This window comes from Antedon mediterranea, chromosome 2, assembly GCF_964355755.1.
Source record: "Antedon mediterranea chromosome 2, ecAntMedi1.1, whole genome shotgun sequence".
NCBI classification, from domain to species: domain Eukaryota; kingdom Metazoa; phylum Echinodermata; class Crinoidea; order Comatulida; family Antedonidae; genus Antedon; species Antedon mediterranea.
Window position 1 is genome coordinate 9,069,396 of NC_092671.1, and position 21,116 is coordinate 9,090,511.

Genomic DNA, 21,116 nt, shown 5'->3' on the forward strand with positions numbered 1-21,116 from the left:
TGGCGCCAAATTAGGTCCACTTGAGCACAGTGTATTAACATACGAAAATATATTAACATTCAGTGACTTATTTCTATTTTATATCACTGTGCTCCCCTGGCGCCAAATTGGGTCCACTTGAGCACAGTGTATTAACATACGAAAAGATATTAAAATTCAGTGACTTATTTCTATTTTATATCACTGTGCTCCCCTGGCTCCAAATTGGGTCCACTTGAGCACAGTGTATTAACATACGAAAAGATATTAAAATTCAGTGACTTATTTCTATTTCATATCACTGTGCTCCACTGGCGCCAAATTGTGTCCACTTGAGCACAGTGTATTAACATACGAAAAGATATTAAAATTAGTGACTTATTTCTATTTTATATCACTGCGCTCCACTAGTGCTAAATTTGGTCCACTGGAGCAGCTACCGAAGTACTATTTCTATTTCGTAAGTAAATAAAGGCATAAATGGCGCTCCGTAGAAGTAGAGAATGCTCGATTGTCGAAATGACGCTCTGAATATACCTCGTTCGCGAAGTGTACTTGCTACACATGCGGTTTTAACCTGGGAAAACAATTCTCAGCGACATAACTGTAGCATACATCAGCCAAAGAACTTATAACACAAGAATCTCTTGTTCGTCCGAAGCGCGTAACAATTTCGAAAGGCATTGTGGGATAGAATAGAGCTATGGGTGGCGCCAATGTGAGCCATGGAGTAGGGCGCCCGCATCAAATTAGAAAGTCAAAATCATAGAGGGGATCGGATCTGCTAATACTCTAGGGGGATAGAGTAATTATACCTCCATGGAGTAATTGACTTCCTAGTTTGGAGGGGGCGCTGCTTCATGCTGTGAAATGGCGTCGCCCAGTTTGACCTTTTAACCCTGTACTTCCGACACTGTGTTTTGAATGGAAATTGAAGAACAGGAGATTCTTGTGTTATATAAGTTCTTTGATACAGCCTACTAGTACTACTTGACAAGCTTAGGTTTAGGATAGAATTTTTGCCATCAGTATTGTGCGAATGTAAAGCAAGTAAAATGTCAAACACAAAAAAAGACAAAGCGGCAAATCAGCTAAAAGAATATAAGAAGCTGTTGCAGGTAAACCAAAACAAATTATATATTTATTATTTTTATTAGCCTATCACTCAGTATCGGTCACAGTGCATTTCGGCCGCCAAACATTTCGGCCGCCGGTTATGGAACGACCAAATTCATGAAACTCCAAAAAGGACAAAATATGGCATGATCATTTCGGCCGCCAGGTATGGCGCGCCAAATTGAAATAGCCAGAAATAACTGTACAGAATTACAGTGAAAAAAAATAACTTTATCAAGTCTATGGAACGCCACAGAGAATTATGGTCATTTAAACTAGAGATCAGTTGTGCAATGGGCTAAAAACTTCAGCATCAACTCCTTCTTATTAAAAAAATATCATTAATATTCACTGTAGTGATGGCAATGTGCACGCTATAAATATCGCTTGCTGTTTCTGGAATTGAAGCCCGCCGATACACTATTTAGTAAAATATTAACATTTTAACACACATGGCGTGTCATACATATTCAAGAATAATTACAATTCTGGCGGCCGAAATTAACAATACATATTTATATATATGAAGAAACACAAATTATACAAAAAGTACAGACAGACAAACCAGTACAAGGACTACCTTGAGTACAAGAAACAGAGGAATGTCGCAAGTGCAAACGTGAGAAAGGCACGTATAGAACATGAGCAAAAGTTAATGAAGAACTTTAAGAAAAATCCTAAGCCAGTATACAAGTACATTAGGGAACAACAAAAAGTAAAAGAAGGTATAACTAATCTTGTAAAAGAAGATGGAAGTTTGACCGAAAATGACCAGGAAGCAGTTGAAATGTTGAGCAAATTTTTTCAATCTGTATATACCCATGAACCAGATGGTGACCTACCCCAGTTTGATAGCAGGAACAGCGACAACATTCTTGAAAATATTGTATTTTCGGTAGAAGATGTTCAGAAAAAATTAAATCAACAGCAACCAAACAAAGCTCCTGGTCCAGATGGTGTCCATCCTATGGTTCTGAACCAATGTGCCAGTTCTCTAGCTCATCCACTTACTATCATTTTCAAGCTCTCACTTGAGACAGGTAAATTACCAAAAGATTGGAAGACTGCAAATGTCACACCAATTTTCAAGAAAGGATCCAAGAAGAAAGCTGAAAATTATCGGCCCATCAGCCTAACATCAATACCATGTAAAGTTTTTGAATCAATCATCAAAGACAATGTGCTTGGCTTTGTTAAAGGAAGTAGAATGCTGTCTAGGTGTCAACATGGATTCCTAAGTGGTAGGTCTTGTCTAACAAATTTGCTACAAACATTCGAAACAGTCACTGAAGCTCTAGATAGTGGTGAAGATGTGGATATCGTATACCTTGATTATATGAAGGCGTTCGATAGTGTTCCACATCGAAGACTAATTCACAAGCTGATAGGCTATGGAATATCTGGTAAGACTATAAATTGGATAGCTGAGTTTCTGGCAGGAAGAACACAGAAAGTAATTGTAAGAAATACAACATCCAAGCCGGTAGATGTAGTGAGTGGAGTCCCACAAGGATCAGTCCTTGGCCCAATCCTATTCATCCTCTTCATAAACGATCTTCCAGATAAAATTATCAGCGCAGACTTTAACATGTTTGCAGATGATGCAAAGATTATAAAGACCATCAAAGAAAAATCGGATTCAAGAAAACTTCAAATTGATCTTGATAGGGCTCAGGAATGGTCAGAGGACTGGCTGCTAAAATTCAATACCAAGAAATGCGAAGTGCTCCATGTTGGTAGAAAGACAGAGAAATCAGAATATTGTCTAAATGGAGAAACGTTATTGGCAGTAAACGAAGAAAAAGACCTTGGTGTTATCTTCACTAGCGACTGCAAGCCAAGCCGACAGTGTGCTGCAGCAGCAGCTAGAGCGACGAATAGTATGAGAACTGTCAAAAGAACATTCAAAAATATTGACAAAGAAAGTTTTCAGGTCATGTACAAGGCATACATCCGTCCACATATGGAATACTGTATACAGTCCTGGTCTCCTTACTATAACAAAGACAAAGAAATCTTGGAGAAGGTGCAGAGAAGAGCTACAAAGATGGTCAATAAGTGATCTACCATATGAAAAAAGGTTAGAATATCTTGATCTTCAACCATTAGAGACAAGAAGACTACGAGGAGATTTGATTGAAGCTTTCAAAATTTTGAAAGGCTTTGAGGATATTGACCCAAAAGATTTATTTAAATTGTCTCACAACATCAGAACCAGGGGACACAGCTTAAAACTATATCGTCCAAAACTTAGAGGAAATCTTATGTGCAGGGTCAACTTTTTTACCATCAGAGTCATACATCACTGGAATTCTCTGCCTGAATATGTAATACAAGCCTCTTCAGTGAACATCTTTAAGTCTAGACTTGACAACTATTTTCGGCTAGAAATGGAATCTAATAGGCACTAGCCTAAACTATTTCCATCAAACATTAAGTGTAAGTGTAAGTGTATATTTTGTCCTTTTTTTTGGCGTTTCATGAATTTGGCAATTCCATAACCGGCGGCCGAAATGATCAGACACCTCAGTATCTAGCCTACGCTATAGTATAGTTACATACAACAATCGTAATAGATAGATATGTGACAAGTTTAGGTATATGATAGGGCTAGTCTAGGCCTAGCTAACAGTAGGCTCTACCTAGCAGGCCCTAACCTACACAGTAGTAAATAGAGTCACTGGTGCTCCTATGTTTTAGGAGGCTATATGTACAGGGGCCGGGCCTCAGGGCCTACACACTCTCTAGCTAGGTAAGGAACCAAGAAGGCAATTTGAATTATGCAGTGCAATTTTAATTGTGCAAGGAAATCCTTGCGCAATTTCAAATTGCACAAGAATAATTATTTCTGATAAAAATTGACAAAAAAAATAAATTCTATGATACCCTTTCTTTATTTAATTAAAACCATATGGTGGGTGATAGGCCTAGTCTTTGTTGCAGCAATTTTCAAATGTCTTTTACAACGGTTCCCCGGAGCCAGAAATTCAAATCGAACGAATTTTTCGCTTTCACACACAGCTACGCGCATATCGCTTGAAGCAAAGATTATATAGCGCCGCTACGCGGCGCAAGATAGGTAACTGTTGCCAAGCTCCTATCTTATAACACTACGCGCCCAGTAAATCCATGGACGCCATTCGGGCGGACAGGTTATTATTGCGATTTAAATGTAAATGGTTTAAATTTTGCGGTCCGCCTCGAAGTATCTGTGGTTAACCATCTTTATGATTGATTCATGGAAAAGGGAAGAAATTATGTAAACAAAGTAAAATAAAAGTTTCTTTGGGATCTGGACACTTTCCGATTAATTCTGTGTGTTTACATTGATATGTTTGGTTAGACAAATTCGTTCTTTAACCGAAACATCGTGGATATTGCCTTGACAACGACTTTATTCCGGTTCAAACTTGTCCGCCGGAATGGCGTCCATGGATTACAAAGGTCTCACCCAGTTACCTATCTTGCGCCGCGTAGCGGCGCTATACAATCTTTGCTTGAAGGTGCATATCTGCGTGGTGGGGCGCAGTAAAAAGGAAACATTAACATTCAATTTGTCATCGCCGGAGCGGAATCGTGCCGGAACATGTGTGAAAGACCCTTAACTGTAAACTACAGTATATCATGAGTATATCTATAATTTACTGACTTGCTGCACTGTGGCAGAATTTGAACTTTAAATACTGCCCTCTATTTATTATATATTTCTGCAGTTTATTCATGATTACTGTAATAATATCCTAGATTTATATAATGTTGTGAAACCTCTAAACGCTATACATATAATTTCCCTGGTCATTTTTAAATCAAACATGTATCGAAACATACTCCCAAATGCTAGTAATCATTGCAAAGTTGTGTTTTGACCTTAACCACCAGGTAACTATTTGTACACCTAGGTAGAGAGGAAATCTTAAAGCCCCCTTCCCTACGTTTTTTAGATCTAATTTAAGATCACAAACTATATTTAATGTAAAAATAATACTATATGGTCCTATTGCGATAACTTTTTTCGTCTTTAAACGGTTAAAAATGTGAAAAATAAGTCGATTCTAATAATTATAGCGGCCCGCTATAAATCCCAAAATGCATTGCGCGCGGATTGATATTTTTGTTTTTCACCTGTAATTCGACCACTTTTCGATCGATCGTGAGGCCAAAACAAATGGAAGACTCCTAACTTTTCAGCGAAAATACCGGGTTTTCCCCAATTTGTATCAACGGAGTCTTGCAAAAATAGAAAGACAATTAATGCAGCAACTATACAACGTCAGGCTAGGTATATAGCTAGCGTACGATGTTCGTACGTTACCGACGTTTACCAGCTAGGCCTACAAAACTAAGCCTAGCTAGGCTAGGCCTAAGACCGTCCACCTGAGGTCGATCGCCGCGAGCTACTTAGGTAGTGCATTGTTTCTCACTTTTTATCATAATTTACCATAAAACGTACATTTAAGACAAGGAATGACATGGTTTAATGTTTTTAAAGTGATATATATGTATTATTTTCCAAAAAACGTCCAAAATTGCAGGGAAGGGGTCTTTAAGTTTAAGTAGTGTCTTGCCTAAGGATACAAGTGGATTCGAACCCACGATCTCATGATCATTGTGCAGTTAATATCACCAAGACAATCAATCAATATTTTTTTGATTTGTTTTTGGCCACAATTAGCGACCAGGGACCACGATACCATTTTCGCGAACTATTTTTCCCATTTCTTCCTCTTTTATATTGAGTATCAGTCAAGAATTCTTGACAATTGAATTTGGACATGTCCAACCAACAGTGCCTCTTCATGATTTCCTTTGTAGACACCAGTACGGCATTCTTGTCATACAATAAGGAGATAATGCATGTTGATCTTGGGAGTGGGAAAGGATTGAGTGTTTTTGAGTTTATAGTTATAAAGTTAGAGTTCAACCAAATTTGTTTATTCCGATTTTGTACTGTTTTATTATTTTGCTATGAGTTGCTTACCGGAAAAGTTAGGGGTGGGTTACTATTTTCAGGTGCCTAATTTAAGATTAGTAATAGTAACCCACTACTCTAATAGTACCCCCGTTCTATTAGTAGCCCACCCTAAAAAACAATCAATAATAACCCAGGGTTACAATTAGAAGATTTACGGTACTGTTTTACCAGTTATACAAGTACCAGTTATTTACTACTTTTAGACCATCATCTCCTTTTATAGCCAAGAATTATGCTGGTTGTAAAAGGAAATAATATTGCAATTATTAACAGTTATATTTATAGAAATTAATTTATGAAAATATGGTCTGTTTTTAAAGTGTTGAAACGCTAAAAATTATCACTTTCAGAGTATATTCAAATTCAATGTTCAAATTAAGGTTTATAATTTAGTAATTGAGTTGTAGCTTGGTGGTTAAAATGTGCTTGTCTTCCAATCCTAAGGTCCAGCTTCAATCCTTACCTAGTGCCAGGGTTGTAACTCACAAAGTATTTCAACTGCACTCCCTAACCCTCAAATTAATAAACATGATAAATTGGCAAGTTAATTAAATGTACAGGAATCTGCAACGTTAAATGTAAACCTAAACAAAGCGTAGATCACAATAATTGCTTTGTAACAATGCTTGGTCATTTTATTAGTATCCCACAAGTGAATGGCTGACCATACTGTAATGACCAAGCATTGTTATAATTTAGGTCAAACTACTAGAAATTCTAATCTTTATAATGTATTGTTTCATAAATTGACCAAATTTTATACTTTCATCTTATTTTTAACAGTATAGTTTTGGTAACAAAATAATGTAATGTATGTAATACTCGAATATAATCCCATCCCCTAATTTCGGCTCAGTGTGGTAAAGTTTACATTAGACTGTACCAGTCAATGCAAAGTATTTATGTACTGTATGCTATTTCATATTTAATAATATTTAAATTTGCAGCCAGGCTGTATTAGATTATAGTAGTTAATGCTTTACATTAGATCCCCTATTAAATTAAGGAGACACCTTGAGACCTAACAAAGTGTCCCCTTAATGGACCCAACAAAGTTTCCTTTTTAATAGACCCAACAAAGTGTCCCCTAAATGGACCCAACAAAGTTCCTTCTTAATGGACCCAACAAAGTGTCCCCTTAATGGACCCAACAAAGTGGCCCCTTAATGGACCCAACAAAGTGTCCCCTTAATGGACCCAACAAAGTGTCCCCTTAATGGACCCAACAAAGTGTCCCCTTAATGGACCCAACAAAGTGTCCTCTTATTAGACCCAACAAAGTGTCCCCTTAATGGACCCAACAAAGTGGCCCCTTAATGGACCCAACAAAGTGTCCCCTTAATAGACCCAACAAAGTTCCTTCTTAATGGACCCAACAAAGTGTCCCCTTAATGGCCCCAACAAAGTGTCCCCTTAATGGACCCAACAAAGTTCCTTCTTAATGGACCCAACAAAGTGTCCCCTTAATGGACCCAACAAAGTGTCCCCTTACAGTAAAAGACCCAACAAAGTGTCCCCTTAATAGACCCAACAAAGTTCCTTCTTAATGGACCCAACAAAGTGTCCCCTTAATGGACCCAACAAAGTGTCCACTTAATGGACCCAACAAGGTGTCCCCTTAATAGACCCAACAAGGTGTCCCCTTAATAGACCCAACAAGTTCCTTCTTAATGGACCCAACAAAGTGTCCCCTTAATGGACCCAACAAAGTGTCCCCTTAATGGACCCAACAAAGTGTCCCCTTAATGGACCCAACAAAGTTCCTTCTCAATAGACCCAACAAAGTGTCCCCTTAACAGACCCAACAAAGTTCCTTCTTAATAGACCCAACAAAGTGTCCCCTTAATAGACCCAACAAAGTGTCCCCTTAATAGACCCAACAAAGTTCCTTCTCAATAGACCCAACAAAGTGTCCCCTCAATAGACCTAACAAAGTGTCCCCTTAACAGACCCAACAAAGTTCCTTCTTAATGGACCCAACAAAGTGTCCCCTTAACAGACCCAACAAAGTTCCTTCTTAATAGACCCAACAAAGTGTCCCCTTAATGGACCCAACAAAGTGGCCCCTTAATGGACCCAACAAAGTGTCCCCTTAATAGACCCAACAAAGTGTCCCCTTAATAGACCCAACAAAGTGTCCCCTCAATAGACCTAACAAAGTGTCCCCTTAACAGACCCAACAAAGTTCCTTCTTAATGGACCCAACAAAGTGTCCCCTTAATAGACCCAACAAAGTGTCCCCTTAACAGACCCAACAAAGTTCCTTCTTAATAGACCCAACAAAGTGTCCCCTTAATGGACCCAACAAAGTGTCCCCTTAATAGACCCAACAAAGTGTCCCTTTAATAGACCCAACAAAGTGTCCCCTCAATAGACCTAACAAAGTGTCCCCTTAACAGACCCAACAAAGTTCCTTCTTAATGGACCCAACAAAGTGTCCCCTTAATAGACCCAACAAAGTTCCTTCTTAATGGACCCAACAAAGTTCCTTCTTAATAGACCCAACAAAGTTCCTTCTTAATAGACCCAACAAAGTGTCCCCTTAATGGACCCAACAAAGTGTCCCCTTAATAGACCCAACAAAGTTCCTTCTTAATGGACCCAACAAAGTGTTTAATAGAGTATTGATAACAAATTATAATTTATTGTGTTTAAAAAAATGTTAACAAATAACACATACTGTACCAGGGTAACTTTACAACTTTTCTTCAATCTCTGAAACTTAAAATATAAGTTTGTAATATTGTTGATCTTCAAAACCTTAAATAAATATTTCCATACGGAGAGGTGCCGCATTTACGGGTATATTTTCGAGGGCCTGGTAGCACAAGTGTTGGAAAATATGGAGAGTTGGTAGCACAAGTGTGGGAAATGACAGGGTGAAATTAGTAGTTTAAAGTCCCTGGCCCGCCCACCCGTGTCAAAGTCATGATTTATCGGCAAATTTTGCAGGTATTTTGGCATACTGCAATGCTTAATGCTATAAGCCCGGCTATAATAAGCCCATCGCTAATACCTTTGAATAGGCCTAGAGTTTTCGCATCAGCAGAAGTACACGAAACATAGCCTAGGACAAAATCATTAAACTGTGACCACTCTTGATCATCGTTGTCATGCACCGCGGACGCGCGATTAACTTGTCAAAACACGTTCATGATTTTGCCATGAACGCTCACTTTGGCCATGTGCAGATCATGCCGGGAACCAGTACTAATATTGCGCCCTCTTTGGCGTAGCCTTGTTTCTGCCGTCATTTTAGAGAACACTGGATTTTGGTAAATGGTAGTTCAAGTCCGTAGTATTTTTCAGTAAAACAGGTAGCGCAAGTGCCTCGTGTCTTGAAGTGGCTGCTGCACCCTCCCCCCTGTTTGGTTTATATACAAGTGACCCCTGGGCTTCAAAATAAATTTATACTACTATGAATATTTTTTTGAAATATGTAGTTTTGCCCTATAATTTATTGCATTTTGTGCTGTAAATAACAAAATCTGTAAATATTTACCTTAAATAAATCAAGATGGTCTACAATTGGATACTTGTACTAATGTAGTTTAATCTACCAATTGTACAAAGAATCTAACCAATGAATGATGTTGCATGTGACTTTTGAATCTAGGTATTATCATTTGTACCGCCTGTTGATGACATAGCACTTTTAGATAAGCTTTGCTGGTGTATTTACATTTCCACACACAGTGTTAGCTCTCTCATTGTCCCAGCACTTTTGATTCATGCTCAGCCAATCAGGAGACTATGATTTCTGGTGGTAGCAATATAAGCATTGTTAATACTCCAATAAGCAAGTATATTTTCACAGTCCCTGGACTAGATAACAGATAGGTGTGTTGTATTTAGTAAAGATTCAAGTTTAGATCTTTCTTTCTCTTGCGTTGTCCTCAATCAGTCAAAATGGCTACTAAGGATCATGCTAAGTCGCAATTGAAGGATTATTCTGAAACCGCGGTAAGTATTTAAATGTTTAAAATGCAATCGTACTGTACTGTTTAGGTGCTCGTTTGTACCTAATGCTATACACTTATATAACTCCAGAGTACAAAGGTAAAATGTAACCGATAATTTTTATCTAATTTTAACAATTTTTAGCCTCTTAACTTTTTGTGTGTGTTTTTGTGAATTGTATTTTATATTTTTGTATTTTGCCAGTTTTCAAATCACATTTCTGTTTTTTAAATGGACAATAAAGTATATATGACTATATGACTATGACTATGACTACTACTGTCAACCATGGAGATATAAAATTAGAGGTCAACTGTCTTAAATAATGAGTTTTATAGTTTTCTAGAAAATCTAAAAATTTTAAGAATGGAAAGCTATTTGGATTGGAAGTTTTCTGGGTATCCGCTTTTAGGAGAGTTGCTTGTAAGCCTAGTTATACATTATTGTTTCACTATAAAATTCATAGGAATTTCATTTTTGTTTTTTTTATAGAGTAAAACATCCGAGAATGTTACTGAATCTGCTGGCCGCCCTATTGGAGTGCACACTGCCTCCCTGAGTGTGGGTGAGCGTGGGCCATTGCTTATGCAAGACCACCAGTACATGGATATCATGGCCCATTTTAACCAGGAAAGGATTCCAGAAAGAGTGGTCCATGCCAAAGGAGCAGGTAAATAAACTGTTCTTTAAAAAAAAAGTATAATGTACAGTAACCATAAATAGTTTACTGTGTCTTATTACTGTCCCTCATACCAGGTCCAATGAGGAGCCCAGTTTTTCATCTACTGTAACTGTATGAGTGCCCACTATTTCAAAATCCTATCCCATAGCCTACATAAATTTTATAGGAAGGAAACATATGGTATAATCTTAACTGTATTATTTCCTTTATAAACAGTATATTTATAGCCCTTTTATCTTAACAATAATATATAATAATAAGGTACAATTATTGTTATTATTATCCGTAAAATCACTGATTCCAAGTTGGAGAGTATTTTGTGAAATATAATCTATGGAGGGGACATGTTATCCATATGCTTGGTCAGTGATAAAACGTCTACTATGTTTAGGGAGTGGCTTTATGTTTTTTAGTATATTTTCTATTATTAATTCATTGAAAATATGGATTTGCAATGACTTGCAAATCTTCACTGTTGTTGTGGTTTGTTGTTGAAGGTTGGGATCACGTGACTGTTACATAACTGTACCATTCAGGTCACTAAGATTATTACAACAATCATATGAATTATTATTAGGTGTACCTCCATGCTTCACTTAAGTACTCCAGAGGTGAATATTTAGTGAGTTAGGTTCAGTAGTGAGGTCTTGGGTCGATTGTTTAGGAAGGGGTGGCTACTATTGTGTATAGCATGTGGTGTTAAGTTTTAGACAACTATGGATTTTGTACTGATTGTATCCAATGAGGGGCCCGGGTTTTCATCTACTGTATGAGTACCCACTATTTCAAAATCCTATCCCATAGCCTACATAAATTTTACAGGAAGGAAACATATGGTATATTATAATCTTAACTGTATTATTTCGTTATGGCATTAGAGGTGTTTCGTTAAAATGGTTTATTAGTTATCTTAGTAATCGTAAACAATATGTACAGATTGGTAACTGTAAATCATCGGCAAAGAACGTTCCATGTGGTGTACCACAGGGGTCGGTCCTTGGACCCTTATTATTTCTTATTTACGTAAATGACATAACCTTTGTTAGTGATACACTGAATATTGTTTCCTTTGCCGATGATACAACTTTATTTTATTCAAACAAAAATATTGATTTATTAGTAAATACCTTTAATTTAGAATTAAATAAGATTGAAAATTGGTTCTCTTCTAATAAATTATTGATTAATACTTCAAAAACAAATTTCATTATATTTCACTCCCATCGAAACAGGCATAAATTAAGTAACAAAAACATTCAGGTTGTTCTAAATGGTAAAAATCTGGACCGAAAAAGCGAAACTTTATTTCTTGGAATTTTAATTAATGAAAACTTAAATTGGACCGGTCATCAGAAAAATATTTCAATCAAAATGTCTAAATGCATTGGTGTTATAAACCAGATAAAATATTTTTTTCCTCAACACATTTTACTTTCTTTGTATAATTCGCTTATATTACCACATTTACTTTATTGCAATATTATATGGGCAGCTGATTATCCATCAAATTTACAAAGAATTTTCATTTTACAAAAACGTGTTGTTCGATTATTAAACTTTGAACAATCTACATCTGCATCAGAACCTTTGTTTAAAAAACTTAAAATTTTAAAAATATATGACCTTCATAAACTTCAAGTTACTTCTTTTATGTTTGAATATGTTACTGGTTTACTACCAAAGTCTGTTTCAATGTTATTTTCAAATCGTTTATTAGATCATACCTATAACATAAGAAATCCGCATAAATTGTATGTTCCATTTGTTAAACTTAGAAAAAGCCAGTTTTTTATTACTTATTTAGGACCAACGTATTGGAATAATCTAGATTCAACTGCCATCAATCATTTATATACTGTAAATTCATTTAGAAAGCATATAAAAATCCTTTATTTATCTTGTTACCAAACCTACTAAATATGTTGCGCACTGTATAATTTATTTAATTGTATGCGTTGTATTTGTATATTTATACGGTACCGTTCTTATTTTTGTTTGAATTATTATTATTATTTTAGGGGTCAATGTGAGACAAGTTCTACTTCTAATTTTGATCCCTAAGATGGTCTTATATTAATTGTTTATGATTGTTTATTGTAATATTGTTTGTTATATATTGTGACCATCTTAAATAAATGTATTATTGAATTGAATTGAATTGATTTCCTTCATAAACAGTATATTTATAGCCCTTTTATCAAAAACAAAAATAGATAATAATAAGGTACAATTATTGATTTGTTCATCCATATCCGTAAGATCACTGATTCCAAGTTGGCGCGTATTTTTTGTGAAATATAATCTATGGAGGGGACATGTTATCCATATGCTTGGTCAGTGATAAAACGTCTACTATAACTATGTTTAGGGAGTGGCTTTATGTTTTTTAGTATATTTTCTATTTATTAATTCATTGAAAATATGGATTTGCAATGACTTGCAAATCTTCACTGTTGTTTTTTTTTTTTGTTGAAGGTTGGGATCATGTGACTATTACATAACTGTACAATTCAGGTCACTAACAATCATATGAATTATTATTAGGTGTATCTCCATGCTTCACTTAAGCAGGGAGTTGTTAAACTCCCTGACTTAAGTATTCCAGAGGTGAATATTTAGAGGGTTAGGTTCAGTAGTGAGGTCTTGGGTCGATTGTTTGGGAAGGGGTTGAATGTGGCTACTATTGTGTATAGCATGTGGTGTTAAGTTTTAGACAACTATGGATTTTGTACTGATTGTAACCATTTCCAGTGACACTGTATCCTGGTGGTACTTCATCATTGATTGTAATAAGATCTATCTGTAGCTTAACTTATACCCTGAGGGTTAGGCATTTAAAATTCCATATTAGGAGATTATTACTAGTAGTTATAGAGAGTAGTAGTTTTTAAGTTAAATTACAGTAACATATACTGTAGATACTGTACATTAGGTATAATATTGTAAGCCAGTGGCGTAACGCAAAGACCCAAGGCCCCTGGTTTAGGAACCCTAAGTGGCCCTGGAGGTCTTGGGCGTTTTGAGCCTTTTTCAACATATTTTTAATGCCTGTTTTTTTCTCAGGGGACTGCTCAGGGGCCCCATAAGCTTTGGGTTTAGTCAATGGCCATTACACCACTGGTATAAGCTGAATACAAAGTATAATTACACATTTATTGTTCCTGATGACCAGGATGTGCAGTAGTTATACTATTATAATTTATTTTTTCTGCAGTAAATGTTCAATGGCAGTAAATTTATTATCAACTGTTTTTTAATTAAAATTAAAAAAGCTAATATTTGTTATTACTCATAAAAACTGAACTGTACTGGAAAGATTTTAAACTATTCTGTATTTTGTTTAAAAAATATTTTACTTATAAATTTCCAGATCAACTATAATATAATTGTTCTGGTTTATAGGTGCATTTGGATATTTTGAAGTGACCCATGACATAAGCAAATACACCAAGGCAAGCATCTTTGACACCATTGGGAAAAAAACTCCAATTGGCGTGAGGTTCTCAACAGTTGGTAATGCATTTCTCTTAAAATACCAACATAAATGATTTATTGCGTTATTTGCTATCAGTATTAGTGAATTGCATGTGATATATATGCTGGTAGAAAATGTTTCAGTATTACATTTGACCTGTATTTTCCTGAAAAGTAACTGTTGCTTTAATTAAATTTATGTCCATTTCTTATTTGATGGCATGCGCCCCTTTTCCTGCATATTGATTTGTACTACTGTAGTTTACCATATTTATGGTAACTTTAGACACCCAAAAAATGTTGGGTGACTTGCGATTGGCTAAGTTTATTACACAAAATGAGATAAACAAAGATGCTTAAAATGTGAAGATTCTAAGCTTGGTGAATAATAATCTTTATTCGAAACGACACCTTTATATTGGTGGCACATGAAACAAGAAGAACAAATCAAAACTTAATAAATACAGGTATACCTCAACAGTAGTCGTCAAAATAGGCTTTTTTTGCCTATTTTTTAAGGTGGAGAATCTGGATCAGCTGATTCTGCTCGTGACCCACGAGGCTTTGCTGTCAAGTTCTACACACAGGATGGCAACTGGGATTTAGTTGGAAATAATACACCCATCTTCTTTATTCGAGATCCAATCCTTTTCCCAAGCTTTATTCACACCCAAAAGAGAAACCCAGTGACACATTTAAAGGTACAGTATGTATGTTGTATTGCTAGCCAGTATCCAGTAGCCTGTATCCAAACATGTGATGATATTTAAAGGAAGTTAACATGTTAAATTACTTTAATGTTGGAGTGGCATACTTAAAGTCAATTAGTGACCTTTTAGGTTGTTAAAATACAGTATATGTATCTATTCATTTGAGCCCAAATTCTTTTAGCCAGCTTTTATTTACCTAAGAGACGTATAATTATGTGAGGATGGAAAATCTATTATATCCATAAGTTTTTGTTTAAAAAGAAGCAACGATTCATAAAAGTAGATTGTATTTTATGTATATTCCTTAAAATTAACCACTATTATCCTTTAACCACAGTTAAACCTATTCAATTTAGCGAGGACAAAAATTGCAGATTTGATAGTTTCACTAGGTGCTTCAATAATGCTTGTTTTTATCAACTGCTATTATTCCTACATACCTTACGGTACATTAATTTTTGAAAAAATAATGACTTTTAATATGTCCATTGATAATCTTCTTGAAAACCTTAAGTCTGTTGTGTTACAGTACAGGTTGGCCTGAAGCAAACTTAATGGTCTTTCAAAATTAAGATAAAAGATACAATACTTAACCATCAATCATAATAACTTTTCCATTTTCACATTTTATGGTCTCCGTCAAGTAACCCGCTGCTGTGCGTGACTGGCTTAGAAATGTGTTTTTCCCACTTTATTCACACATCCAAAAATATGCTGCAACCTAATTCAATACCACATTCAATGGTATTTGTTATACTTTGTGTACAAAGTAACTAAAAATTGAATAAGGGCATGTTTTGAAGTAGTGAAAAATAAACATGGTTATGAGAATCAAGGCCATTGAAAATGCTAGCCTGCATAAAGTTAATTGAATTTAATAATATTTTAATGCATCTATTCAACTTAAGTTAAGTATGGCTTCTTTCAAAGATCTAGCCATTTTTTTTTGAGGTTTTCAAAACCATAAACTAACTTTAAAAATCCAGAAAAAAGGTATGTTCACGAAATAATTAAATCACTGTTGGACTAATCACATGTCAGTATATCACAAATGCAGTGTTTATGTCATGTGGGTTTATGCTATAAACTCACTGTTGTGAAATGTTGATGAACGCTTTAAAAGAGCAATGGCAACCCCATTGCATTGTCCTTTGAGAGAAATGATGAAAAGAAAAAAAAAATAGCAAGCCGTTGCTTCTGGTGTGTTAAATATTGTAGGCACTTGCATTTATCATTGTAGGATCCAGACATGTTCTGGGACTTCATCAGCCTTCGGCCCGAGACCACTCATCAAGTAAGCTTCCTCTTCTCCGATCGTGGAACACCTGATGGTTATCGACACATGAATGGCTATGGCTCGCATACATTCAAGATGGTCAACAAAGACGATCAGCCAGTATATTGCAAGTTTCACTTTAAGGTATAATTCATTTTCTAAAAACAACAATATATGATGTGCTGATCTGGTAGGTGCTGCACTGCTGGCTTCTTCCTTCCTCAGTTAGGCTTGAGGACAAATATAAATACCAAAAAATAATGTAAACTCTTAACCAAGAATTATCAATTATTCTATGATAATTATATAATTTTGTAACATTCTATACATGAACACAGTAATTCAATTCTGAGTTAATTTACCATAATACTCGCATTTCAAAAGTTTATTGCTTCCAGAGCGAGAAATATTTGATATATAATTATTAATATCAATTTATTAATACAAATTATACGAGCTATGCTTAGGGATATGTGATGCAGGCTGTACTGGGGGATGTGTGACAATTTAAGATTTCAGATAAGGCGACCACCTCGTCTACCTCATGCTTGCTAGGCCCTTGTTTTCCTTTTATACGTATTAATGTTGGACAAGACATAAAATGTTGTAATTTTTTATTCACACAGACTGACCAAGGCATTAAAAACATGAATGCAGAACAGGCTGCGCAAATGAGTGCCGACGACCCAGATTATTCCATTCGTGACTTGTACAATGCTATTGCTTCTGGAAACTTTGTAAGAATTTTTTTTTGCAATTAATTAGAAATGATTTGGCTAAAATTTTGGCTTTTTATTTCCCTTTAAAAAAAAATTGATTTGCTATGAATGTTTATTCGTTGAGTTGAATAAGATGTGAATGAATATACCAGAATGATTCAGACAAAGATGAAGTAGGTCAGTGGTGGGGATTGCCAAAAGCAACCAGACAACAATGTTTGGCAAAAAGTGGAATAGAAAAAAAATTAATGATAAGGCACATGTTCTCTTCTAATTAAATTTCATTCTAATTAAAATTTCCTCCAATTTATATTGATAATACTGACGACAATGTTAAGAATGAATAAATATAAAATTATAAAAAAAAATAATATTATTATATTGTATAAAAGTTGTTTGTTGTGTTTATACTACAACTATCACATGGTTATTTGTTATATGACCCTATGAGTCAACCCCTTTACCTTGACTTTCAACGTAGCTAATAATATTTTCAGCTTTTCTAATGAAAATAATAATATTTAATCTACAATCAATACAAAGTTAGCATTTTACCTTGAGAAAGTACCATAATAGACTTTTAAAAGTTTAATCTTTAAAAAATTAAATTTATTATTATTTAATTTATGTATTACAAAAAAAAATATTGTATTCGAAAATGTACAATTTCATTTAGTGAGGAACCAAAATATCTGAGGTAAAATGACAAAAATCATCCGATGCTTCCATCATTTATAAATAAATGACCTTAATATAATCACTTCCTGCATACAGTCAATAGAAATTAAAATAAGAAACATATTTATTATTCATTTTAAATTTGACAATAGCTGAACAACCTTCATTACACAGCAAAAATTTGATATTTTTTAATAGGATAGGTCCTCTCCAAGTTCTGTGTTTTGTCAAAAACTGTATTAATAATTAGGCTACAAAGGCAAAATCTATGTAAACAAAATCAGGCTTCATACAGTAATAGACTTCTAATGCAGATAACATTATGAAATAACAGTGGAGGGCACAAACAAACTAATCTTTGTTTTTCCTTTTAACTATTTTGTTTTTGTGAGTTTGCAACAATTGGAACATTTCAGCTGATTCATGCAGGATGTCCAATAGCTCTTCCAATTTCCCATATTTCGCTGACATGAATATTGTATAAGAAAAAGGCATGTGCGCCTAATATGGACAATTAAAAAATAATACTTTTATTAGTTATCCTCTGATATTGTACATACAATACACAGAAGACATGTGTATGCTTTTGTTATTGTCAATAAATAAATAAATATTATAATATTATTATCTTTCCCTTTGTAAACTATTTCTAGCATTCTTTAAGTTTATAATTATAATATTATAGTTTTTTTAATTGATCGATTTATTAACAGCCGTGAAAAGTTAATCAATGTTTTTTAAATTTTTGCTACTATAGCCCTCGTGGACGCTCAAGATTCAAGTCATGACCTTTGAGCAAGCTGAGAAGTTTGAATTCAATCCATTTGACCTCACTAAGGTAAGACAAGTTTTCAATACTCCACCCCCCTTTTTAAGCGTGATATGCCCAAATATGGCAGTGATGTGCCCAAATATGGCAGTGATATGACATCATTGTGTCCATATATGGGCACATTACTGTTTTTTGGTCACATAAAGTTTGACAGAGCTTTATTCTAAAAATTTAAAATTTCCTACAATAAACCTTTCAATACTTTCCAATCTTTATATAGATTTGGCCACAGAAGGATTACCCATTGATTCCAGTTGGAAGGATGGTCTTGAATTTGAACCCCAAGAATTACTTTGCTGAGGTGGAACAAATTGCTTTCTCGCCATCGCACATGATTCCTGGTATTGAAGCTTCTCCAGACAAGATGTTGCAGGTGAGACTGATAGGTTCAACAGCAATGCAGTCAACCCTTTCAACCTCCTTACAAAAGCAGACTTTGTGGTTTAACTTAATGTACATATATGTATATTTTGCATTACTGGGATGTTCAGATCCCCTAGCAAAGCAGTCACCCCATTCCACCTCTTGTTTTTAACAATGCGTTCTAAAAGCTTTACAAAAACAGGCTTTGTGGTCAAACTTAATGTTTGTATGTATATTTTGCATTATTAGGATGCTTAGTCAGTGCCTGTTGTAGTAGAAACAATAAACCCATTTTTTCTGATATACATATTTTTTTTCCTGTAGGGCCGTTTGTTTTCGTATCCAGACACACATCGCCACCGTCTTGGTACCAACTATCTTCAGATACCCGTCAATTGCCCATTTGCCGCTAAGGTTCGCAACTACATCCGTGATGGCCCAGCATGCGTCACAGATAACCAAGGTTTGTTCAGCTTCAGTATGAACTAGAATAGAGAGCTCTTTAAATCTGGCTCTTCATCAAGTTTTATATACATATGATTTGATTGGTTTTTTTCGTCTTTCATATTTGGGCATATTGCATATCTAATAATTGTCATTCAGGCTATATACTAATATAAATTTATTTATTTTTTGACAGGTGGAGCTCCCAATTATTTCCCAAACAGTTTCAATGGGCCTACTGACAATCCAAAGAACTGTATATCCACTGCCAATGTCACAGGGGATGTGAAGCGATACGACACGGCCAACGAGGACAACTTCGCCCAAGTTGAAACGTTCTGGAGTAAAGTTCTGTCTCCTAGCGAAAGAACAGCTCTGGTGTCTAACATTGCTGGCCATCTGAAAGATGCATCCGATTTCATTCAAAAAAGAACTGTAAGTTTTAGAACCATTTATAAATGTAATTTGTAATTATTTTTTTTTTAGTATGAAAATGTATGTATTAATCAAATGACTTGGTAACATAGCCAACTGGTTTGCTTGCTATATTTATTGCCATTATTGATCAAACCAATTAACCAATGAAAACGAAAATATATAAGTTTGCTAGAAAAAAACTATAGAATAATCATTTATACTGTTTTCTATGAAAATGATATTCAGAAATCCAATCATGACATGTAGAATAATAAAATTTGATACATCTACTTTTCTTTTTGATCATGAAGTCATTTCATTTTTATTTTACCTATATTTGTCCTATCAACAGGTTGATAATTTTTCAAAAGTACACCCCGATTTTGGAAAGCGCCTTGCTGAACTTTTGGAGAAACACAAACAAAAGGTATTTTATTTAATTTTAACCTCTTATTATTGTTTGAATATCGCTATAAAATTTGTAAATCCAAAGGCAGGTAGTTTCCATTATTAACCTACTACTTTTTTTTATTTTCAGGCTAATTTGTAAAGAGCTTATATTTTATACCTCTTGGAGGTACTTGGCTGAATGCTAATTGTGAATGATTTAAATTTGTCATATTTTATTAAGTTTTCACCATATAATATTCAACAATAGCACTGTTCATTAAAATGAATGCATAAAATGTTTTAAAATATATTTTATCTACAAACTTGCAAGGAAAGTAATATTTCCATTATTTTAAATTTTGGCAAAATACACACCTGGGTTAAAAATGGTAGCTTTTGTTTCAGTATTTAAAGATGGTTACTTTATGAATTTCCATTTGTTCCTTCATAGAATATTATTATTGTATTATATATATCTTTTTCCATGATTCTTCAGTTAAATTATATATGTGTGGGTCTGCTATACAGTACATCTCACTAATATTTGTACAGTAATGTGTTTCCTTGATCGCTATTGAGTTCATATTGGAATTTATGAGTAAAAACAGACTTGGATTGGAAATTACGGGAATAAACAAGTGGTTTGTCTCAATCTCAATTGTGGTACAAACAAAATAAGCAAAAAGCTAAATGTTGAACACCAACAGACTTTTCATGATTGAAATTCAATTTTATATAATGTATAACAACACATATTAGAATGTTAGATTAAATTGTATTTTTTTTCGGTTTAATACAAAATGAAGTGAATATAATTATGTAATTGGTAAACAAAAACAAGCATATATTAGTTCTGAATCTGAATTTTCATTTAATCTTACTAATAAAAAAGATTATTACAATTAATGTGTTACTTTGTATATTTTGAAAAAAAATTCCCAAGCTTTTTGTAAACTTATGAAAACAATGGCTATCTATTTATACATATACAAAATGTCATTTCTAGTACACTAGGCTCTGTGTACACAATCAAACTTTATGTGACAAACAAATATTAAATGCCCATATATAGACATGATGATATCACTACCATATTTGGGCACA

General features: G+C 34.6%; 1 protein-coding gene across 2 annotated transcripts; it reads left to right on the forward strand.

The window, feature by feature from the left end:
• Window positions 1-941: 941 nt before the first annotated feature.
• Window positions 942-20,914, forward strand: LOC140040290 (catalase-like). 2 transcript variants are annotated; one of them, XM_072086096.1, is made up of 12 exons: window positions 942-1,097; window positions 10,520-10,697; window positions 14,112-14,222; window positions 14,703-14,884; window positions 16,134-16,313; window positions 16,796-16,906; window positions 18,324-18,404; window positions 18,619-18,771; window positions 19,086-19,224; window positions 19,402-19,640; window positions 19,975-20,049; window positions 20,161-20,914. In XM_072086096.1, the coding sequence occupies exons 1-12, from the start codon at window positions 1,035-1,037 to the stop codon at window positions 20,170-20,172; spliced, it is 1,524 nt and encodes a 507-aa protein (XP_071942197.1). In that variant the 5' UTR covers window positions 942-1,034; the 3' UTR covers window positions 20,173-20,914. The 2 variants fall into 2 exon arrangements, with proteins under 2 accessions (XP_071942197.1, XP_071942198.1); XM_072086097.1 differs by lacking the exon at window positions 942-1,097 and adding an exon at window positions 9,777-10,030.
• The last annotated feature ends 202 nt before the right edge of the window (window positions 20,915-21,116 follow it).